Source organism: Squalius cephalus, assembly GCF_949319135.1.
Source record: "Squalius cephalus genome assembly, chromosome: 1".
Taxonomy (NCBI): domain Eukaryota; kingdom Metazoa; phylum Chordata; class Actinopteri; order Cypriniformes; family Leuciscidae; genus Squalius; species Squalius cephalus.
In genome coordinates, this window is record NC_137122.1 from 47,401,274 (window position 1) to 47,423,733 (window position 22,460).

Consider the following 22,460-nt stretch of genomic DNA (forward strand, 5'->3'; position numbering starts at 1 on the left):
AGATGGAGAGAGCTGCGCGACTATCTTGGACTTGACAGACAGAGACTCTGCTCTCGCGAGTGTATTGATAGACAGGTAAGACATGCAACTGTCAATAATAGCACTTATAAACAAAGTTATATTGCTCTTTGTACTTCGGTAAGGCTTTTTATCACGTGTGGTGAGCGAGATTATGGCAGTACAATTAAATACAATCGGATATGTGTTGTTAAAAAAATATATTTAGTCATTACTTGCAAATGTTCGTTCAAATTTACTTTTAGATATTGGTTTGAACACGTTAAACAACACGGCATTAACCATAAAAACGTAAAACTGCACAACATTAACCCAACAAATCATTTGACAAATAGCTGTATGTTGTAACGGGATAATATAGCATAACATTTTACGTTCCTTGCAGTTATGATGACATAAAATAATACGATCAGACATACAGGTAATACAAAAATGAATAAATTACCTCATCCGTGATCATGATTCATTAATTCCATTTAGATACATCGCTAGATGGTGAAAACGCATTAAAAACGACATCTCCCATCGTCACCTCCTTCATAGCGTCATCAAGCTTCGCCTTTGTTATTGTTGGAAACTGCGCCCTCTTGTGGTCAAAAAAATCACATACTGGAGCTTTAATAATGCACCGCCACCCACCCGCAACATAATTTTCTCTGATTTATAGATATCCGCACCCGATCGCCACATTACAATTATTTTAAGGCCGGTTTCATACAGCACGCCTGAGTGGCGCGTCGGAAGAGCGTTTGCTGCGCGTGCGTGCCCATTGTGCTTTCACACCGGCTGCAAACAAACGCTTGGTGACGGCACCGATGATTTTAAAACCTGACACATAGGCCCTACGACTGTGACATTAAAAATCCAATTATTTATTTATCTACCCCCGCATTGTGTGTTCATGTTTTAATCTGCGTGTAATGTATATAAAAATGGTTTCAAATATTAACACTCACATATAGCTAGCTGCATAACCATAAAAACCACTGCTGTAAATCTGTGCAATTAGCCTATAATATAATAAAATAATACAATACCCAGCAGAGAAGTGATAACATGTAGGCCTATTGCTTAAATACGCTCTTGAGCACGTTTAGCCTATAGGCTACATAATAATATTTGCTAAAGATCGACATAATATCTGTTTTAGTAAAAAAAAATATATATTTCTTTATTTATTTTCACATTTTAGCACTGCGCGGTTTTTATTCCCATTGTACGCACAAAACAATGGCCATGCAGGGCTTGTGTTCTATTTGGTAGCCTATTATGGTCTTATTTGTCACGGTGGTTTTGCTTTAAAATAAAGATGTTTTCTGACATTTTACTGAAATAGCCTACAGTGAATTATTAGGCCTACACCATGTGTAAAATCCCGATGTTGTGTTTATTCACAGATCCTAATGGAAAAACGATCGCATGAAGTAAAATAACGGAGCCATGCATAGCATGCGGAAAAAATATTGTCTATATCAGACTTTGACATGCTAGTAATTTCATGCAGTCATGCTCATTGCCCACTAAAAGTGGCACTGATATATCGGGTAAATTAATTTAATATAACTAGGCTAACTCTCAAACAGTGTATCATTTATCAGCAACATATTTCGTGATATCGTCTAGCCATAAAGCTTACAATATGACTTTTTGTAAAACTTTGAAACGAAAACGATGTGAATTGAGCTCTAGGCTATACGAATACATTTTTACAGTAACTTCATCTAACTTGATTCGTAAGTTAATCAAAACATTATCCAATTGATTGTTACTGAAATCGTTATCACTTAATATTTCTGTAGTACGGCCAAACAGCGTCATAGATCATTCATAAACTCGTACCAGACGTGTAGCCTACATGCATTGCTGTAGGCTATAAACCAATAAAATCGGTTGTGTATAATTGTATATAGCCTATAACTAATTCAGCTATAAACAATCAATATTTGACTAAACCTGGTCTATTAATAGGCTACCAGTTTGCGTGAACTTTAACTTTGAAATTTTTTAACTGGTGCCCCGCCTCTTTCTTCTCAAACCTCTTACTTTATGCCGTTCTTCTATGGTATCGTGCTGGGGAAACAGAAAATAACATTGTGCTTTGCGAATTACCCATCGCTTGTTGGTAAATGGCGTGTGCCACAGTTTGCTTTGCCGATTGCCAGACGTGATTGGCAAACGGTATGCCAGAATATACCCTGACCGTTGAAGCGCTGTCCTATTGCGTGCCGAGGGAATTTGAAAGACAGCCGTTTATCCCGCCCCTCGGAGTGAGCGTGTCTATGACCATGTCTGCATACAAAACAGCGCGGAAATGGGAGGACCAGGAAGCAGCTTTTCTTTCATTTTCATCTGTGGGTGTGGTTGCAAGACGAAAGAAAAATAAGAGAAAGGAAGATCTAGATTCATTTTGTAAGTAGGCTAATGCTTTTTTTCGATCCAATAACAAAATACTATAGCATAATTTCTGCAATGATTAACCTAACATCATATTATCGTAAATCTAGCCAAGTTTTGTATTATTTTTATTAAAAAACAACAGCATGTATATAGCACTATTCTTTGTTAGGGCTGCACGATATTGAAGAAAATTGCGATATGCGAACTCATTAAATAATGCTTAAAGTGTGTAAAATAAACTTAAATTATCTTTAAAATATCTTTAAAATTATATAACCTACATACGTGTTTCACATTCTTTTTGTGACAGGAAAGCATCCCTACAACTTCTGAAAGCGAACGGCAATGTTTTACTGTAGCATAAGTGATGTATTTTAAAATCAGTGTAAACCACAGGGTTTAGGATTTCAGGAAGGCCTACATTAGGTTTATTTAACAACAGAAACTGAATAATCAAATGCAAAAATAAAACACTGCTTAGTTTTCACTGTATGAATTAAATATATAGCCTACTGATTATTATTAAAGCGTAGGTGCTAATTTGCATAAATACCACAACAGATCTAAACATTGGGTATAGCAGGGTGAAAATGTATTGTTGAATCTTGTTTACACATAACAGTAACATATGGTGTGAATGGAACCCATTTAGGCTACCCATGAGCATTAATACATAGAGGCAGGAAGAAGTACTTTAGAAACCAGCCTAATTATCAGGAAAATTTCATTTTGAGGTGAACTAATCCTTTAAAAACACCATTCCAAACACAGAACTGTGTCTGGAATGCGTAGTGTTAAATGATAATGATCTCCACCCTGTCTTTTCCAAAGCCAATAAATTTGAACTGGTATCACCCAATCAGTAAAGAACAAGAACAGACCACATTAATCCAACCCAGCACAAGGATGAGCTTCCATGCCTCAGCTCACTGAATGTATACTGAATGTTGCTGAAATTGAGAGAGATGGTTTAGCTCACTGCTAACGTTACCGCCTTGTAAGGCATGTCTCTGTGGGTCGCGGGTTTGCAGCCACTCACATCCTGTTATTTGAGAAAGGTTTTTATCTTTTTGTACAGTCTGTGTACTATGGTGATGCATTGTTGCCACATACATATTATTTTTTCTTACTCAATTATGTCGTAATAACGAGATCTTATGTCGTTAAAACGTATATATATATATATATATATATATATATATATATATATTCAATATTTAATTTTTGTTTTAATCTTGATGATTATGGCGTAAAGCTCATGGAAATCAAAATCCATATATCAAAATATTAGAATATTACAACAAAGAATGTACAGCAATACAGCAATGTGGACCTGAGAAGAGTCAATCATCAAGATTTTTTTTTTTTTTTTAAGCCTGAAATGATAAACTTTGTGTGATGAATCTATATGAAAGTTTCACTTTCTGAATAAAGTTACAGAAATAAACTTTTCTACGATAGATGCAGCTGTATCTTAGTCGCTAATCAACATGGGCGGCGCTAGGGAGGGTCTAGCAGGTGCTTCAGCACCCCCAAGAAAGACCAAAGCACCCTGATAGCACCCCCAAAAAATATTTCTGGAAGAAATTATATTCAGAATTTATTCTATGGAAGCCCTGAACCACATGGTGAAGAAAAAAAAGAAAACGAGAAGAAAAACGAGATATTAGGCCTAAGTCGTTATTTCAACATAGCTAATATCTCGTTATTTCGACCTAATAAGTTGTTATTTCGACATAATATCTGTTATTTCCGACATAAGTCGTTATTTCAACATAGCTAATATCTCGTTATTTCGACCTAATAAGTTGTTATTTCGACATAATATCTGTTATTTCCGACATAAGTCGTTATTTCAACATAGCTAATATCTCATTTTTTCGACATAAGTCGTTATTCCGACATAATAAGAGGACATTCTAATCTGCATTAAGCCGCATTAAGCGTTCCTAAAATGGTAAATTAAACGCGCTGCGTTCATATTCTGGGCTCATCTGATTTTTTTGTACATAGTAGGCTAGCCTATAGCCTACTTTATTATTATTTTAGTATCATAATGATGATTAATAAATGCACGCACAATTATCTGTGAACTTGCAGCAGATATGTAGTTTTATGCACAAACAAATGCCTTTCTACTTATGTGTGCAAAATTCAGAATTAAATGAATGTGCAGCAGTTTGTACAAATAGAGAGTCTGCAGGCCTAGCCTACATGTTGTAGCCATTAAATAAGTGCATTTTCATATTTGTTAAAATATTATAATGTTCTTTTTTTTCCATCTATGTTGATTATGAAAAGTGAACATCATGAGTAAAATAGGATGCGCAATATATCGGGAGACATGGTGTGGGTCAGACATGACTTTGACCACTTAAATAGCCAAAATTGTATCTTAATTTTAAGGGAGTAGCGGCAAGGCAAGGTTATTTATAAAGCACAATGCATAAAGTGGCAATTCAAAGTGCTTTACAAATAATCCGATGAAAAAACACAGAGAATGTGCGGTAAAAGAACATAGAGAAATAAAAGATTAAAGTGGGCCTATTATAATGATAAATAAAATATGCCTAAAGACTTGCCTTACAAGGCGATAACGTTAGCAGTGAGCTAAACCATCTCTCTCAGTTTCAGCAACATTCAGTATACATTCAGTGAGCTGAGGCATGGAAGCTCATCCTTGTGCTGGGTTGGATTAATGTGGTCTGTTCTTGTTCTTTACTGATTGGGTGATACCAGTTCAAATTTATTGGCTTTGGAAAAGACAGGGTGGAGATCATTATCATTTAACACTAATGCCCATTGCACACATACTCCGTTTGCAGTGCATATGCAGTGTGTGTTGCGGTGCGTATGCGGTGCAGGAGCAGCACACGCTATAGTGCTTTCACATAGGCTGCGTTTGCAGTGCGTAACTGATCCACGGCTGTACCACAAAAACCTACTTACTATTTTTATTTCAAATCCAGAAGTTATGCAGCAACTTTTATTAAAAAAAAGTTTTGTCAGCATTGCGATTCTCTTTGTACACATATACACTCTTTAATGGACGTATGAACGTTTAAACACAATTTAAACAATGTAGGCCTATAATTCCATGCATTACTTCTACTTAAATTAAGTTGCTCAAGCAAGTGGTCAAATATTTAACCATGTACTTATATTAAAATCGCAAACATTTTAAAATAAAACTTAAAATTGACAAAAACAGCCGACTCTCATGCCTTGCATTTAAATTTTAATACAATAAATCTTGCATGTCACAAAGAACTTGTTTTCCCACCTCCACGAATGAGACGAGTGTTGTTCATTATGTCTCCTTGTTGAGGTAAATTGTAGTTTTCCTTGCTTTACCCCGGTCTTAAAGTAAATAGAAGGAAAAAGTAGTATTTAATTAAATACATTTATGGTGAGATTACTACATTTTATTTAATTAAACGCATTTATGGTGAAATTACTGCATTTTCAGGTCAATCTGTGTTCATTTTGACCACGAAACATGCGCTGTCACTTTAATTCAGCGTTTGCAGCACAGCAAAAACAGACTCGATGCGGAAACGATCAAAAATGACGATTGCTGCACTGCTGTATACGCACCGCAACTGGAACGGATCGACGGACTGCATCCGCGTGCAGTGTGAAAGCTCTAACCTGTTAACATGGGTACGGAAAAAAATACGCACCGCATACGCACTGCAAACGGAGTATGTGTGAAACGGGCGTAAGCGTCTTGTGACGCGTTATGATACGCATCATTGGGGACACTGTGCCCCGTAAAAAGCGGTGTTACATGAGCATATAGAGCGTCGGTTGTTTCGCCGCCTCCGGGCCGACGAAAAAAATACGCCGTTGTTTACACAATTCCACGGCGCATTTTACGTCGTTTCGCTTTTTGGCAGCGTAAAAAGCGGCGTCCTGGCCGTTCAAACAGCGCCTTTTACGCCGTTTTTTTAACAAAACGAGGTAGGAAAGTGGCGCATTGTGACCCTTTTGGCGTTCCATACTGCACTGCTGTATACGCACCGCACCTGGAACGCATTGCCAGACCGCATCCGCGTGCAGTGTGAAAGCTCTTAACATGGATGCGGAAAAAAAAAGACGCAAGTATTATGTATTAGTATTAACGGAGTGTTATTCAACATTAAACATTGTTTAATTGTCTTTTATTGTTTGAAATTCTTGTTCTTGCTACTTGTACAGCACTTTGGTCAACTTCGGTTGTTTTTAAATTGTGCTTTATAAAAAAAAAAATAATAATAAAAAAAACATTGTATTGTTTTGTATTGTACTCAGAAACCGCCACTTGAACTAGCAAGGTACTATTCTGCTCCCCTTCTCCACAGGGGTGGAGCCTTCCCATATTAAACTGGAACATTTAATTACAGTTCCCCAACGGCAAGTTAATAAAATACAACGTTGACATTAACACATCCTTATCTGCAACACAGCAACATTTTGAACTCATTAGAATATGATTTAGCTTTGTTTCATTTTTGCAGTGCCGGCCCGAGCTTTTTGGGGGCCCTAAGCAGAATTTGATTTGGGGGCCCCCTCCCACCACGCGGAGTCACCTGTGCTTGACGATTATTGACACAATGTCACGCTATAATGTTACATAATAAATTAATACAATGAGGTTATGTATTAATACAAAATAAATACACACACACACAACATATTCCAGCATTGCAATCTTGACATCGCAGCCTGTTCATTATAGCCATAATAAAATATAATAATAAAATAGTCAACCTAACATGTAAAAATTACACTGCTCTGTTTAAATAGTCAGTAGTAGGCTACAATTTATTTGCCTACCACTGTGTTTTTTTTTTGCACAGCACATTTTTGTGCAAGTGAAGAGGATGTTTTTTTCCGTCGATATTGGAACATGAGTGAAGTACAAATAAGCCTATAATAAAGAATAGTTTACCATCCAAATACATTGCGAATGTTGAAACGTTTTGATTCTAATGAGAGAGATACGTGAGCCCAACGCCACTTAGGCCTACTTTCACTTTCGCTTTAAATTATTTCATTTTGGCTTGTTTATAGTTATTTTTTTATTCTTGTTCTGTTCTGAATATCATTAAATTTAAAGGATAAATCATTGATTTAAATGTCAATCATCAATCATTGATCAAATCAAATTTTTGTGACATGGCTTAACATTTTTTTGACTTTGCGCACGAATTGTCTATGCACGCAAGGTTATGTGCATGACTCAAACACTGACAGAATCAGCAGCAGTTGTAGGCAGGTATATTGATCATGAAATCAGAATTTTCTTTTCTTGAATTATTCATTCATTCATTCATTTATGTCACTTGTTTAAGTTAATTAATATGTAAAAAATGCGACTTTAAGATGGTGTCGCAAAACCTTCTTGGGCAGCATAAGGCACTGACTGCAATTCTCCGGGTTCTCCAAAGCTTCTTCAGCATGCTTGAGGCCCAAGCAGACCACACAGATAGAGTGAATTTCTTTTGTGGCGATCAGCGCACCACACGCGGCCAAGCAAGCCTGTGATAGCCTGTTCCCTAGCCTAGAAATCTAGACGCACCCTAGCGGCAGCAAAATTTATTTTGCAGCCAGGGTAGTCTAGCAACTCTCCATTGACTTTCGAGCTGCAAAAACCTAAATTGGGTCAGGCCAATCACATCGTGTATAGAGTAGGCGGGGCGGGCTTAACATAATGACGACAGAGTTGTGACGGTCCCCTGCTAACGTACAGCTGCTGCTGGAGAACAGTCTTTCGAATCGGCTTTGGTCGTGACTCTGGAGGATTTGGAGTTAAGTTTTTCTTTGAGAAAAGAGCAAAGAACGGCACTTAAGTCATTCTTAAAAAGGGAAGATGTGTTCGTAGTTTTGCAGGCCAGATTCAAAAGTTGAATCTATCATCTAACGTTAGCTCCGCTGTTGGGAAAATGCTCTGGTCGGTTGAAGCGCTGTCCTATTGCGTGCAGAGGGAATTTGAAAGACAGCCGTTTATCCCGCCCCTCGGATTGAGCTGTGTCTATGGATGGCTTGCCAGGCTACCTGTTCCCCGGAGAAGCGGCAGATTTAAACAGCCACATACCGGCAAAAAAATGTGGCTTTTTGTTAATGTCCTACTACAGGATTTAACACAGAGTAACAGCTCACTACCAGTTACAAAATACAATTTAACAGTCTTTCACAGGCAATTCTAGTTGCATTTCTCATCAATGGGCTTTATGCACAGCTGCACTACTTCCTGAACTTCAGGCAGGTCCTTTGTTTCCTGTCTGCCATTATTGGACAAACTGATTATTTCAGGAGGTCAGGCACACCTGGATTAATCAGTTTGTCCAATAATGGCAGGCAGGAAACAAAGGACCTGCCTGAAGTTCAGGAAGTAGTGCAGCTGTGCATAAAGCCCATTCATTTCTTAAATTATCATTTGACTATGTTCTGGCCCGCCATCTAGTGGTGACATTTTTTTGGCCCGATGCCAAACTTACTTGCCGACCCCTGATCTAGGTTATGATCTGTGATCATATCATATACACAAAGTGTTTTTGTAGAAACGGATCTAATACTCAGCAAGCTGAGCTTTATCATTTATTTATCTGTATCACATTTTTTATATTGTTAAACATTCAATTACTACCCTTAAATGGGTTCAGGATTTTTGTGTTTATTAAAGTTCGAGGAACAAACACAGTCTATGATATCTAGGTAAAAGAGGTATGTGTTCTAAAGTCATAATTATCTGACAAGCTTTATATAAAAAAGCTTTACTTACTTACTTTAAGGGATAGTTCACCCAAAAATGAAAATTTTGTCATTAAATACTCACCTTCATGTTGTTCAAAAGCTGTAAGACTTTCGCTCATATAACACAAATAAAGATCTTTACGATGAAATCTGAGAGCTTTCTGTCCCTCCGGTTTAGCGTTCTAGTTTTAGTTCAAATTTTCTGAAGAGACTAAATCGCTTTATATGATAAAAGATTGAATTTAGGCTTTTATTCACATATAAACATTGATCAGCGAACATGAAAAGAAGCTCAACCAAACAACCGTGCAGCATAACACAAGAATGAACCTCATTGGTTCTTGCAGAAGCTCAATCGTGCTGCGTAACACAAGAATGAAACTCATTAGTTCTTGCAGAAGCTCAAACGTGCTGCGTAACACGAGAATGAACCTCATTAGTTCTTGCAGAAGCTCAAACGTGCTGCGTAACACGAGAATGAACCTCATTGGTTCTTGAGGAAGCTCAAGCGTGCTGCGTAATACATGAGAATGAACCTTGTTTGTTCTTAAGGAAGCTTAAACGTGCTGCATAACATGACAATGAACCTCATTGGTTTTTGCGGAAGCTCCAATATGCTGTGTGACACACAAGAATGAACCTCATTTGTTCTTGCAGAAGCTCAAATGTGCTGCGTAACACAAGAATGAACCTTATTGGTTCGTTCAGAATCTCAAAGTGCTGTGTAACATGAGAATGAACCTCATTAGTTCTTGCGGAAGCTCAAATGTGCTGCGTGACACAAGAATGAACCTCATTGGTTCTCGCATGTCAAGCAAACCTGCTTAAGCTTCCGTTTACCACAACTGGTGTGTGAGTTCATGAATGTTTATATGTGAATAAAAGCCTAAACTCAATCTGTATAAAGCGATCGTGTCTCTTCAGAAAAATGTGTTTAAACCACTCAATTCATATGGATTATTTTTTACAATGTCTTTATGAACTTTTTGATGTGTCAAAGTGGTAGTTGTGTAGCTGTCAACTGAGGGACAGAAAGCTCTCAGATTTCATCAAAAGGTTCTTCATTTGTGTTCTGAAGATAACAAACGTCTTTCATAAGGGTGAGTAATTAATGAAAGTATTTTCATTTTTGGGTGAACTAACTCTTTAATTACCTACAAATTACAACTACACCTTGATAAAATTGTACTCTTGTCAGCATAATATTTTTTAACAATCTGTACTTGTATTCTAACACAAGGCACTCTGCCAAAAGTGTGTCTGCATGTCTTTGTTTGAATTATTAAATTGATAACTGATTCCTTTTATTTTGAAGTGCCACTCGTAGTCCTCCATATGCTGTGAAAGTGTAGGCCGATAGTGTATAAAGGCAGGGGAATGGGAAGTTTGTGGAATGTAATGGTTTGCACTGCAGACAGATATTTGAGGTATATATGTTGCCACTGTTTTAAGTTGTGTATGTTTGCAGTGAAGGCTGACTTATTATGTTGTGTTTATAAATCTGTTTTGGTCTTCTTTCTACAGCAGAGTAACTTTGGCATCACTATCCAACTTTTGACTTTTTTGACGCCCATCATTCTTCATGAATTGTGCCACGTAAGTACTTACATTCTCTAGTGGAATCTCTAGTAAGTAGTCTTGATTCTTGTCTCACTGAAACTTGGCCATTACTGTCTCTTCTAAGCAGTGACTGCACCACAAAAGCTACTGGTCAGTGCTATTAAAATAGTTAGTGGAAAAAATTTAAATGGAAAAATACATATAGATTTTTGCTTTGTACACACAATAAGCATGTTTTGATTCAACACCTACAATGTTCTTTTGAGAAATGACACAACTATTGTGACTTGAGTGACAAAAAGAGAACAGTTTGACTTTGCATATTATGGGTGAGCAAACAAACCCACTCTTATCGCTATCAAATCCATTTAACAAAAAAAAATAAGTATTTTGTATGTGTGTGTCTGTGTGTGAGAGAGAAAGGAATAAAGTGCTGGACAGTGTAACTGATATTTTCCCACAGTATGTTTCCTCAAACATGCAGGATAAATTATGTTTTCTTGTGAACAGATACATACCAGTCAGTGGCTGAGCATAAAGAAAAAATGGAAACTCAGGCTTATGGGCAGGAACCTGGAAAAAAGGAAAAACATGGCAAGTTACCTAAACATAAGTGCAACTGAACTTTCTTGATTTATTGATAAGACGTACATTGTGAGTATTTTGTAGTGTTAAAAAAGTAGTCATTCTGATAGTAAGCATTGAAAATGAATGATAATTTAAATGGAACCAACGGGTATTAAGACTTGTATGGCTTAATATAATGTAAATGATGTCTCTTACTGAAATATGTAGTAGAAAACCCATGAAAGATTTACATTATTTAAAAAAAATCCACATTGTTTTATGCATATTTTGGACAATGGGGGCGCCATTTTAGGTGCGCAGTGCATTCTGCGTCGATGACGTCAATGGTTGCACTCAGTGAGTTACTGGCGCTACCTGTTGCTATTTTTACTGCAACACAATTCGGAATACACAACTCAGAAAATAAAATACTGATACAATGCCACATTGTGCGGCTTTTGGTTGTAATTTTCAGTCGAAGGGCAACAAGAGAAGCGATGTAAATCTTCACTGCTTTCAAGTTTATTCACAGAGGAACCTGGCGATTGTCTGCGTTACTGCATCAATCATAATTGGAGAACATTGTACACTTACTGACTGTAGTGAAACTGAAAATGAAATTATACTGGCTACGGATAAGGGGAGTGCTGTTGCTTTGGTCCTCTTAGATCTCAGCTCAGCATTTGATATGGTCAAGTTCTCCTCACGTCTCCCCCTAGCTCTGCTGTCCCCGAGCCTGAAACGGAAGCCCTTCTCGGCAGCTTCTTCTGTGGAAAATGAGGACTCATTGCTCGCTCATAATTCTGACGATTTAGAAAGTGAGGAGTCAATAGAGACAGACATGTGTAAAAAATCAGTTTCCTGCTCCATGCAGCAGAATGCCGAATATGATGAGCTAGTGGAGTTTATGACTCGCGCTACAGTCAGACTGAGCTTGGAATGGTCCGTCTCGAAGCACGAGATCGCAAGCAGCCGCTTAGACGAGCGATATCTGCACAGTCAAAAGCACACTGCTCCTGTGAGCCTTCCATTTCTTCCAGACCTTGCACACTGACGTGTCAGGTTTGTGGGAACATCCATTCTCTGCTCGCCTGGCCCATTCTACTTCAAGTTATTCTAAAGTAGAGGGGCTGAGTGGGGTTAGGGAAGGATGCCATGGGTGGAGAGAAATTTAGCAAGTTGTCTTTCCCCAGGGACATCCTCATCGATGAAGGCTTCCGCTTTGCCTTCTAAGCCATGTCAGATGACATTGAGTTTTGTGGGTAAAGTGTATTCGGCGGCTGGTCAGACTGGCGGAGCTTTGTATACTATATGATGTTTTATTGACAAAGTTCAGGAGGAGCAGGTTTAAATGATCAATCCAATCAACTCGTCATCAGCAATTACCACATCTAATCCTATCAGCATGAGAGGAAGCCTAGACCACAGTCGACTCACCTACATTCCTCGACAGTTTTCAGTATCCGTCCTCCACCCTGACTTCTCACTCTTGGCTTGTTCATACTACAGCTAGGAATATGGGGGGAGTACTCTGGGTTCAGGCCAAATACCAAGCTTAGAGCCCTCTCCTCGAATGGCACGCCAAATACGCATATACGCTGTCATAGGAGTAAGCCACACTCAGATCAAAGGGTTTTTAATAAGTCAGAAAAAGAGGTGAATGCTTAAGAAGGGCTGATATTCAGCCTTTCTGTTATCCCTTTTTATTCCCCCTATTTCCCTAAAAAACTCCTCTCTCTGAGGAGGGCATGGGGTACAGTTTGTTGTTTTTAGAGGAAAATAAAAACAATGGCTTGTTCTAAAGGGGAATAATCTCCTCCCTCCCCCTCTGAGGACGGTGTTGGGGTACAACAATTCTGCTTAAGAAGAGAATAAAGTTCTCCTCCCTCCCCCCAGGAGGGAGCTGGGGTGCAGAACATTGTTGTTAGAGGAGAATAATAATAATAATGAAAGGGGATGGCTGGCATCAAGTCGAGCTGACGCTGCATGTTTGGCTCCCTGAAAATATATTCAGAAGTAAAGCGGACAGATGCTTGAGATGATCGGCTATGGTAATTATATTCTCTTCTTTCACCTTCCCCTGGTACCTGGGTATTAAGTGAGGTTATGCGCCTTCCCATTGCAATGTTGTGCAGGGTGTTTCCACTCGCTGGCTAACTTTTTAAGTTCAGTGCCTAAAGTTCTAGATTATTTCTAGTCTCCAAGCAGGCATTGGTCAGCATTGCGTAGTTGGTATTGAAGTCCCCATTGCATCAGCTGGCACGGCGTTGAGTTCCCACGAAAGGGAACGTCTCAGGTTACGCATGTAACCATGGTTCCCTGAGAGAAGAGCAAGATGCTGCATCACGTTGCCATGCTTCGGGCGTGCATTTGAAGCTGATGTGTTTTCAGGTGCCCTTTTTATACGCTGGGGAGCTCCCTGCGACATCATCACTGCATCCGCCATGATTGGCTAGTTGGTATATGTGCCTCAGACACCGGGTCCTGCGGGACGCGTCCCCATTGCGTCAGCTGACGCGGCATCTCATTCCTCTCAGGGAACCATGGTTACATGCGTAACCTGAGACTTTTTTATTGTAAATTTATTTTAAATTAAACAAATCATTAATATTTATGAAAGAATAATGGTAATGCTCCATGATGTAAATTACATTTATCTTTATTTTTAGGCAACATTCTTCAGCTGCAACATGATTGTAAGGTAAGGTAATACATTTCAATGCAGGCATAATCATATATTATGTATTTGTTTAGCATTATAACATACAGGTGTATAAAAACATATATAAAAACATACAGGTTTATTGACAGCATTTGTGGCATAATGGTAATTATCACAACTTTACAGTTTTCTTCAAAAATAAAAAGATAAAATTGTTGTAACTAACTTTTACATTTATATCCAATCATTTAACTTCATTACATGTAAATCTGGTGAACAATAACTGTTGCATAATAGATAATGCCGCATAATGTACATTAAATCCTTAACGTTACTTTAAGTATATTTGTCTAGATTTCTTTTAAAAATATCTAATCATTCTCAAATCTAAATTCAATTTACTCAGGAAATTAACAGTTAATATGCCATTTACTTATTTAGCAGAGAGAAGACAGTGAGAAAAGACAATTGGGAAAAGAACCACCCCAATGTGAAGACAAGGATCAGATCAATTTGGAAAGCATCGATAAGCTCTTTAGTAGACTCAAACTCAGTCGCGAAAACTCCTACAAACTATCAAGAGACTTTTTGCAGGTAACTCCTCCACTACAAAGGCATGAACCTTGTAATGAGAAGAGTCTGGTTCAAACTTATATACAAGGACTCCTAATGGCAGATTACACAGCAAGATACATTCCAATGGAAGAAGAAAAAAGTGAGGTGCTTAATACAAAAGGCGCCATGGTTTCTAATGTGCAAGGGGGTAATGCCTTTGAAAACATTTTCACGAGGTCTGTGCATGTTGAAACAGACAAAAGGCACCCCATTCACCCAATGGACATCCAAATGGCAGTGTTTCTCTGTGCAGATAATTTCCTCCGTCAGCTCATGGTAACAAAACTGTCACAATGTCAGTATGCTCTTCCTCTGCTTGTGCCTAATATATTTACCAAGGAGATTGAATTTCCTCTGTGGACCTTCAGGCAATTTAAGAAAAGCTGGAAGTCACACAAAGAAAACATCAGTAAAAACCAGACAATCTACAAGGCTGAGACACCTATGGTTGCCTTTTTTAGATTTTCAGCAGTTTCTTCATCCAAATCAGAATTAATGAACAACCTGATCAATGAACGCCATGAAACTTTCTTTCATAGACACTGCCGTGGAAGCAGCAAATCCCGCCTGCTGATGGATGGAGTGGTTGAGATCGCCTGGTACTGCCCTTCTGGAGAGAAAACTGATAAATTTAGAGACTGCATTGCCTTCTGTAATCTTCATGGCGATGCACAAGCTTATGACACACAGCTACAAATTCTGACTGATAAGTCCTCAGTAAATGTAGTGCTTTTGCCAAATCTTGATAGCAGTGACAAAAGTATGAAAATAGTGGAAGAGCTCTACAACAGCACAAAGCCTCTCATTTGCCTTCTGACTGAAGATGGCTCAGATGTTTTCAAGATGAAGGAAGGCAAATATAGAATTGGCTTGAAAGAAAGAAATAGATCAGATGTATCAGAGGAACTTAGAAGAACCATCAATGAGTTCCTCTCTAAACCAGTTTTCAAACTTGAGAATATAGGTGAACATTCAGGAATCAAACTTGATGAGAATGATGATAAATGCAGGAGAGGAAAAGAGGCAGCAGAGAAAATGATGAGACTACTTGAGACAAAGGAAATGTCAGAAATCAAAGACACATTTCTCCCTTGTCAGGGAAAACTGTGGCACGACTGGTGTCTAAAGAACAAAGAACTACATCGCCCTCAAGGGAACAACATTGAAATGTATAATTGCCAAAAACAAACAGAAATGTACAAAATCCGTGAGCAGCAGAAACAAATTGGCCTCAGTGAATTTTCAAAATTGTTTATTGAAAAACTTAACTCCATAGATGCTACTGAGAAGATGTATTGCCTTAAATGGCTGGGGATCCTCCTGGACGAGTATACTTCAAAAGATCTCTGCAAGCTTCATCATGAGTATTATGAAACATGGTCAAAAGTGCTGGATTTGAAAAAGGAACATGATAAATCTGAGCAACTGACAACAGAACAGTCACATCTAGAGAAGCTATCTGAAAAACTGAATATAGCATCATTTGGCTTGGAGCACATATTAAGAGAGATTGGTCAGATATATGAATCACACATATCTGTGAGAAAGAAAAAACGTTTTGAATATGAACTAGATGTCAGGTCTCTCCCGCGATTTGCTGCAGAGCTCATGATCTGTGGATACCCACTGGAGCTGATGGACGGTGATGCAGCTCACATTCCTCTGATTTGGGTTCAAGCTGTTCTAGATGAACTTAACAAAATGCTGGGAGATCTAAAAGTCTTTGTGTTGTCAATTTTGGGTATTCAGAGCACTGGGAAATCCACCATGCTGAATGCCATGTTTGGACTGCAGTTTGCGGTCAGCGCTGGGAGGTGCACCAGAGGAGCCTTCATGCAGCTGATCAAGGTGTCAGAAGAATTGAAAACCAAGTTAAACTTTGACTACATTATTGTTGTTGATACTGAGGGACTTCATGCTCTAGAGTTGGCTGGCAGGTCAACAAGACATCATGATAATGAAATGGCAACATTTGTAGTCGGTCTTGGAAACATGACTTTGATCAACATCTTTGGTGAGAATCCAGCTGAGATGCAGGACATCCTTCAGATTGTTGTTCAGGCTTTCTTGAGGATGAAAAAGGTACGACTGAATCCCAGCTGCATGTATGTGCATCAGAATGTTGGAGACATCACAGCGGGTGAGAAGAACATGGTAGGGAAAAGGCGCTTACAGGAGAAACTAGATGAGATGACTCAACTAGCTGCTAAAGAAGAAGTCTGTGGTGCAGAGTGTTTCAGTGACGTCATTGGATTTGATATAAAGACTGATGTGAGGTACTTTGCCCAGCTCTGGGAAGGCAACCCACCAATGGCTCCACCCAATCCAGGTTACAGTGAAAATGTGCAGGAGCTTAAGAACACAATTCTTTCTCGTGCCTTACAATATAGTGGTTTAACACTGGCACAATTCAAAGATCGTATTGGAGACCTCTGGAACGCTCTTCTGAATGAAAACTTTGTTTTCAGCTTTAAGAATACTTTGGAAATTGCAACATATAGAAAATTAGAAGAGGAGTATGCAAAGTGGACCTGGAGTCTCAGAAGTGCCATGCTGGAGATTGAAGACAAATTGCACAACAGAATCAACAACAAGCAACTGCATAAAGTTGAGAGAAGTCATTTAGAAAATGAGATGGCAGAGACCAATGAAGAGGTAAAAAGGTCCATGACGTGTTACTTTGAAGAACACAAAGAAAAGGAGATGTTGATTCAGTGGAGATCGAAATTTCAAGAGAAAATCCAGCACCTTCATTGGGAGCTTGTGAGGGATGCAAAAAGAAAACTAGAGAACATTATCTATCAAAAGAAAGCTCTCACTAAACTGGATGGAGAGAAAACTCTGCATGAGCGAAAACTCCTTGAGAAAAGCAAAGAGTTTGCATTCAGGCTCAAACAAAAAGGTTTTGATGAGAATGAGCTGAAGGTACAATTTGATAAAGTGTGGGAAATGTGGGTCTCTGAGTTGGCAGGGGATGTTCAACCTTTTGAAGAGCTTCACTTAGAAAGTGACATTATTACAATAATATCTGAAATTCATGAAAAAGCACTTGTGCTTGACAGATTAAATAAATATGAACACATGCATAAAACCACTGATTTCACCACATATGTAAATCTCATCGGAAAATACTGGAAAAACAAACTGTTTGGCCTTCCACCAGAAGAACAAGAGTCAATAAAACAATTGGTGTACAGTATTTTTCATGAAACTGAGAAACAGGTGAAGTCAAAATTAGTTGCGAACACAGGCTACAACCCAAGCTACATTCAAGAAATTGCACAACTTGTAAAAATGAATGTAGGAAACCACAAGTGCAAAAAAGTACCATATGAATTCAAGAAAGAGTTCACAGTTGATCTGACAATCAGTGCATGTAAGTGGGCAGGTGCGAAGTTTGCAGAGCTCCATCAGGTGTTCAGAAACAACAATGATCCTTTGATTTATTTGGAGAGAAAGAAACCAGAATACTACAGTGTGTTCCATGGATTCTGCAAAGGTGCAGAATCTGCTGCAATATTTGGAGCCTTGATTTGTAGTGAGCTGAAAAACCCCATTCTCCAGAGTGCCTACAACAAGGCTGCAAATGATCTAGCAGGAGAGATGCGGACAACTATTCCAGCTTTCAAAGGCAACAGGTCAAACCTGGAGAAACACATTCTGAAAACACTAGCAGAGGAGGAGGACTTTCAAAAGTTCATTCAGTACATACATTTACCGAGGAAGCACTTTGAAGATTTCATCAAAGCTGAAGTGAAAGCATATATAACAGGGGAGAACTCACCAACTCTTGCAATGATTAATGAGAACATCAAGAACAAGGGGCAATCTGTCATTAAGGCTGCTGAAAATGCAACAACTGAAGTCTCAAGGAAACATGGAGATGCCAATATGTGGCTGGAGATATTCTCAGACTGTCTGAAAGACGAGCTTGAATACAGTAAAGAACATCTCACTGGTAACTGCTGTCAGGACATCACTGACTTTGAACTTCTAAAAGAGGTTGTTAAAAAAGAACTTCAGCCCATCACAGAAGAGTCAAACAAATACTTAACAAAACCCTCTGATATTGAAATAAAAATGTTCAGGGAACCACCAGATGATATTTTAATTGAACATTTCTGCCAGTGCTGCTGGGTTCAGTGTCCCTTCTGTAAAGTTGTCTGTGTTAACACAATGGAGGACCATCTTGGAGATCACATTGCTCCCTTCCATCGTAACTGTGGGATGAGAGGGATGCTTTACAAGGGCACAGATAATCTTTGCCTGGAATTCTGCACATCTTCAGTGGCAAGTGAAACACAAAGGTTTTACCCAGATATTCAAAAAGATGACACAGTTTTATGGAAGGAGTATAGAACAGCAGGTACGGATTTTGAGAAATGGAGCATCACGCCTGATGTCTCAGAGTTGCCATACTGGAAGTGGTTTGTGTGTCTATTCCAGAATGATTTGGAAAAGTATTATAAAAAAACTTTCAGTGGTTATGGTAAGATTCCAAATGAATGGAGATCCTACACAAAGAAGCAAGCTTTGGAGAGTTTAGAAAAATACCTATAAGTTTAACTGGTGCCTTAAGGCCTGTTCACACCGGGACGAATTTCGCGCGCGATATTCGCCGACGTTTAACGCCTCGTGACTAAACAAAGGGCGCCAATGTGAGTGTGCACACCGGCGCGAAAAACAGCACGCGTAAAAGCGTAATTTTTTTAAAAACGCCTCGGGTTCATTTTTTTGGTTTGACGCGCAGCATCAAAAACTATCTGACCAATGAGATTGCCGCTTTTGTTCACGTGTCTGGAGCTTCTGAAGTTACAGTAAAACACAACTTGGGGGCGCTCAAACACAAAACGGTCTTGCCAAGCACACATACGTAAAGGCGAAGAAGATATACACCAAGTAGTGTCTACACTGCCGGGAAGAAATAAGACGAGGAAGATGCAAGGCAAGATGATTGTAGAGCTGCTGGTCTCGTTGGTGTCGGAACATAAAGAACTATATGACAAACGCGACAGCGACTACAAAAATCTTGATAAAAGAGAACTGTTATGGAGTGGTTTCTGTTTTACATTAAGCGCCATCTAATGTCAGGGAATGAATTTGCATGTTCACTCGGCTCATCGTCAGCGAAAATCGCTTGAGTGTGAACACAAAAAACGCGTTGAAAAACGCTGGCGAATAACGCGCGCCGATATTCGTCCCGGTGTGTACGGCCCTTAAGGCTAAATTTTTTATTTAGTTTACTGCCAATAAGTTCTGTTGTTCTCACCACTTTCTGAAAGCCTTTATATGAAAATATGTCATTATAATTAAATTAGTCAGATTTTTTGTTATTTTATATAATGATCATATGTGTGTAACATTAGTTTCCTTTGATGTTCAGGGTTTTTGATTGATCTATTAATGTTGTTGTTTTTATTACATAATTTGAGTCTACATCAGTTTTTGTCTTCTTTTTGTACCTGGAGTTTTTAGTAACATTGTTAACTTAACCATCATATTCTTAGTATACTGATGAATCAAAAAAAAAAAAATTGTTTTATCATTTGCTTATGTTTTTCATTTTTGATTGCTTATCATTATAGAACTTAAATATCATTTAATCAAATGTATTCAATCATATTTTAAGAAATCATTATTGTCATGTTGATGTGTTTCTCATTACTATAATTTGTTTACCATTATTATCATTTGAAATGCATGTTTAATGCTTTTCTTTTATTAATCTTTATGCCTCAAATGTAGCTGATTAACTTAGGGTGAACTTTTATACTTGCTGTTTAGATGAGGTCAAAAGTCTTTAAGTTTCCAATAGACAGACCACAAATGCTTGAATGTCTCAGAATAAAGTGGTAAACAAATTTTATCTTAGCAGAAAATCTTGCAAAAGGGACATGTTGTGCAGTAGTTCTGTATTGTGTATAGTATTAAGATTAACAACTTTCTGACACTTTTGGGGTAAGAGACAATGTGTGTACGCACCCCCCCCTCCCCCTTCCCCCCCCTTTGCAACCTGTCTTTTCAAAGAGAGATCTCTCAAACAAGTTGCTTAACTTTATGCAAGAATATTATACTCAGAGGGTTTGATTATATTTTACTTAGAAATATCAGAAGTGATTTTAACTGTTCATTTATGTTTCTTTATTAAACTTTTCATTCTGATTATGGATGAATTAATTTTACTCTTCATTTATTATTTGATTGTCTGCTGTTAAGAACTTAAATTTAACTTCATCATCTGACTGGATCTCCTCCCTGCATCATTATACCAATTAAATTATACTGCTTTTATTTTATTTTATACTGCTTTTTATTTTATTTTGCAAAAATATTTTAATAAAACTGATTTTTTTTTCTTGAGCTAATGTAAATAATGTTGCAGGAATAGTGCTATCGCTCGTTTCTTAGAACGGGACAGTTTGCTTTGCTGCTGACCGAAAGGAGGAACAACAATCAAATAACTAGACGTATAGAACTCCCACTAAAAGTTTTGAAAACCCCGCCTACTTTGCTCTGGCCAGCGTAGCGCAGACAGATGTTGAATTTTGGTTGGAATAAGCACCGCAAAAAAATTTGACATGCATGGCAGCACATTAAATCTCTGAAGATCTCAGCAGAGGAGGATTAAACAACTCCACAAACAGCATTATCAGCTTCACTCATTACGAACCAGATTTACTTTAATTTCCGTTTTAATGAAATCAATAGTTGTATTTTAAAGTCACCATGATGGTGGTTAGCGTTTGCTTTAGTTGGACTCTTGACTTTTTAGTATAAAATTTTCTCTGGCTGCTATAATTGTGTGTTTATAAAGCACATTTATTGTGGCAAAAAAGCCTAGAGAAAATGAGATCATGTGATGCTGGCCGTTTATTGATGATGAAGTCATCATCATGTAGTTGCCTGAATCCCTGATCTTATTCAGAGTCTAATGTTTTGATTATATTGGACTTGTGTTTTTAATGTTGTTTTATAATAGAAGCCATTTAATTTTACAGCATGAGAGAAATGTTGTTTATCAAATAATATAAAGGATTTTAAAAACATTTAGTGCATTAAACTTTTTCCTCTACATTATTACTTAGCCATCAAGAATCAGTGTATGACTCTCAACAATGGTGACAGTCAATGAAATGCTTCATGCTGCAGTGCATGCTACCACCAATCTAAACTCACCCATATCTCCCAGCATGCATGCATGCATTGCGGCATTAATAAATTATGCAGCTGGATTTTTTTGTAGCTTGTTTTATGCTCAGAGTTGATCTGATTATCTGGATATTTTGTTTGATTGTCACCATTGTTGAGATTCATATGCTGTTTCTTGATGTCTGTGTGCGTCTAAGTAATGCCATAGATGAAAGGTTTTTGTGCACTAAATATATTAAGTATATTTTTTGATAAACAACACTGCTAGATATGCTGTAGAATCAAATGACTTCTATTATGAATAAAACAATATTAAAACCACAAGTCCTATAATCAAAGCATTAGACACTGAATAAGATCAGGGATTCACGCAATGATGATATCGTCATCATCATCAATAAACAGCCAACATCACCTGATCTAATTTTCTCATGGCTTTTTTAGTGATAACAAATGTGCTTTATAAACACACAATTATAGCAGCCAGAGAAATTTTTATATTAAAGAGTCAAGGGTCAAGAGCACAACTAAAGCAAACGCTAACCACCATCATGGTGACTTTAAAATACAAAATATGATTTCATTCAAATGGAAATTAAATAAAGTAAATCTGGTTAGTTTTAAGTGAAGCTGGTAATAAGTGTACGGCCATGCATTTCACCTTTTTTGTTAGGTTTATTCCAATCAAAATTCAACGACTGCCCAACATTGGAGCTTGACGTCAAACAAACATTGGATTTAGACGTCAACCCGA

General features: G+C 38.0%; 1 protein-coding gene across 1 annotated transcript; it reads left to right on the forward strand.

Moving 5' to 3' along the window:
* Positions 1–2,364: 2,364 nt before the first annotated feature.
* Positions 2,365–20,910, forward strand: LOC307160879 (interferon-induced very large GTPase 1). The gene is made up of 5 exons (XM_079875196.1): positions 2,365–2,427; positions 10,678–10,749; positions 11,224–11,307; positions 13,950–13,981; positions 14,384–20,910. Exons 3-5 carry the CDS (start codon positions 11,259–11,261, stop codon positions 19,115–19,117), a joined length of 4,815 nt encoding a protein of 1,604 aa, XP_079731322.1. The 5' UTR covers positions 2,365–2,427; positions 10,678–10,749; positions 11,224–11,258; the 3' UTR covers positions 19,118–20,910.
* The last annotated feature ends 1,550 nt before the right edge of the window (positions 20,911–22,460 follow it).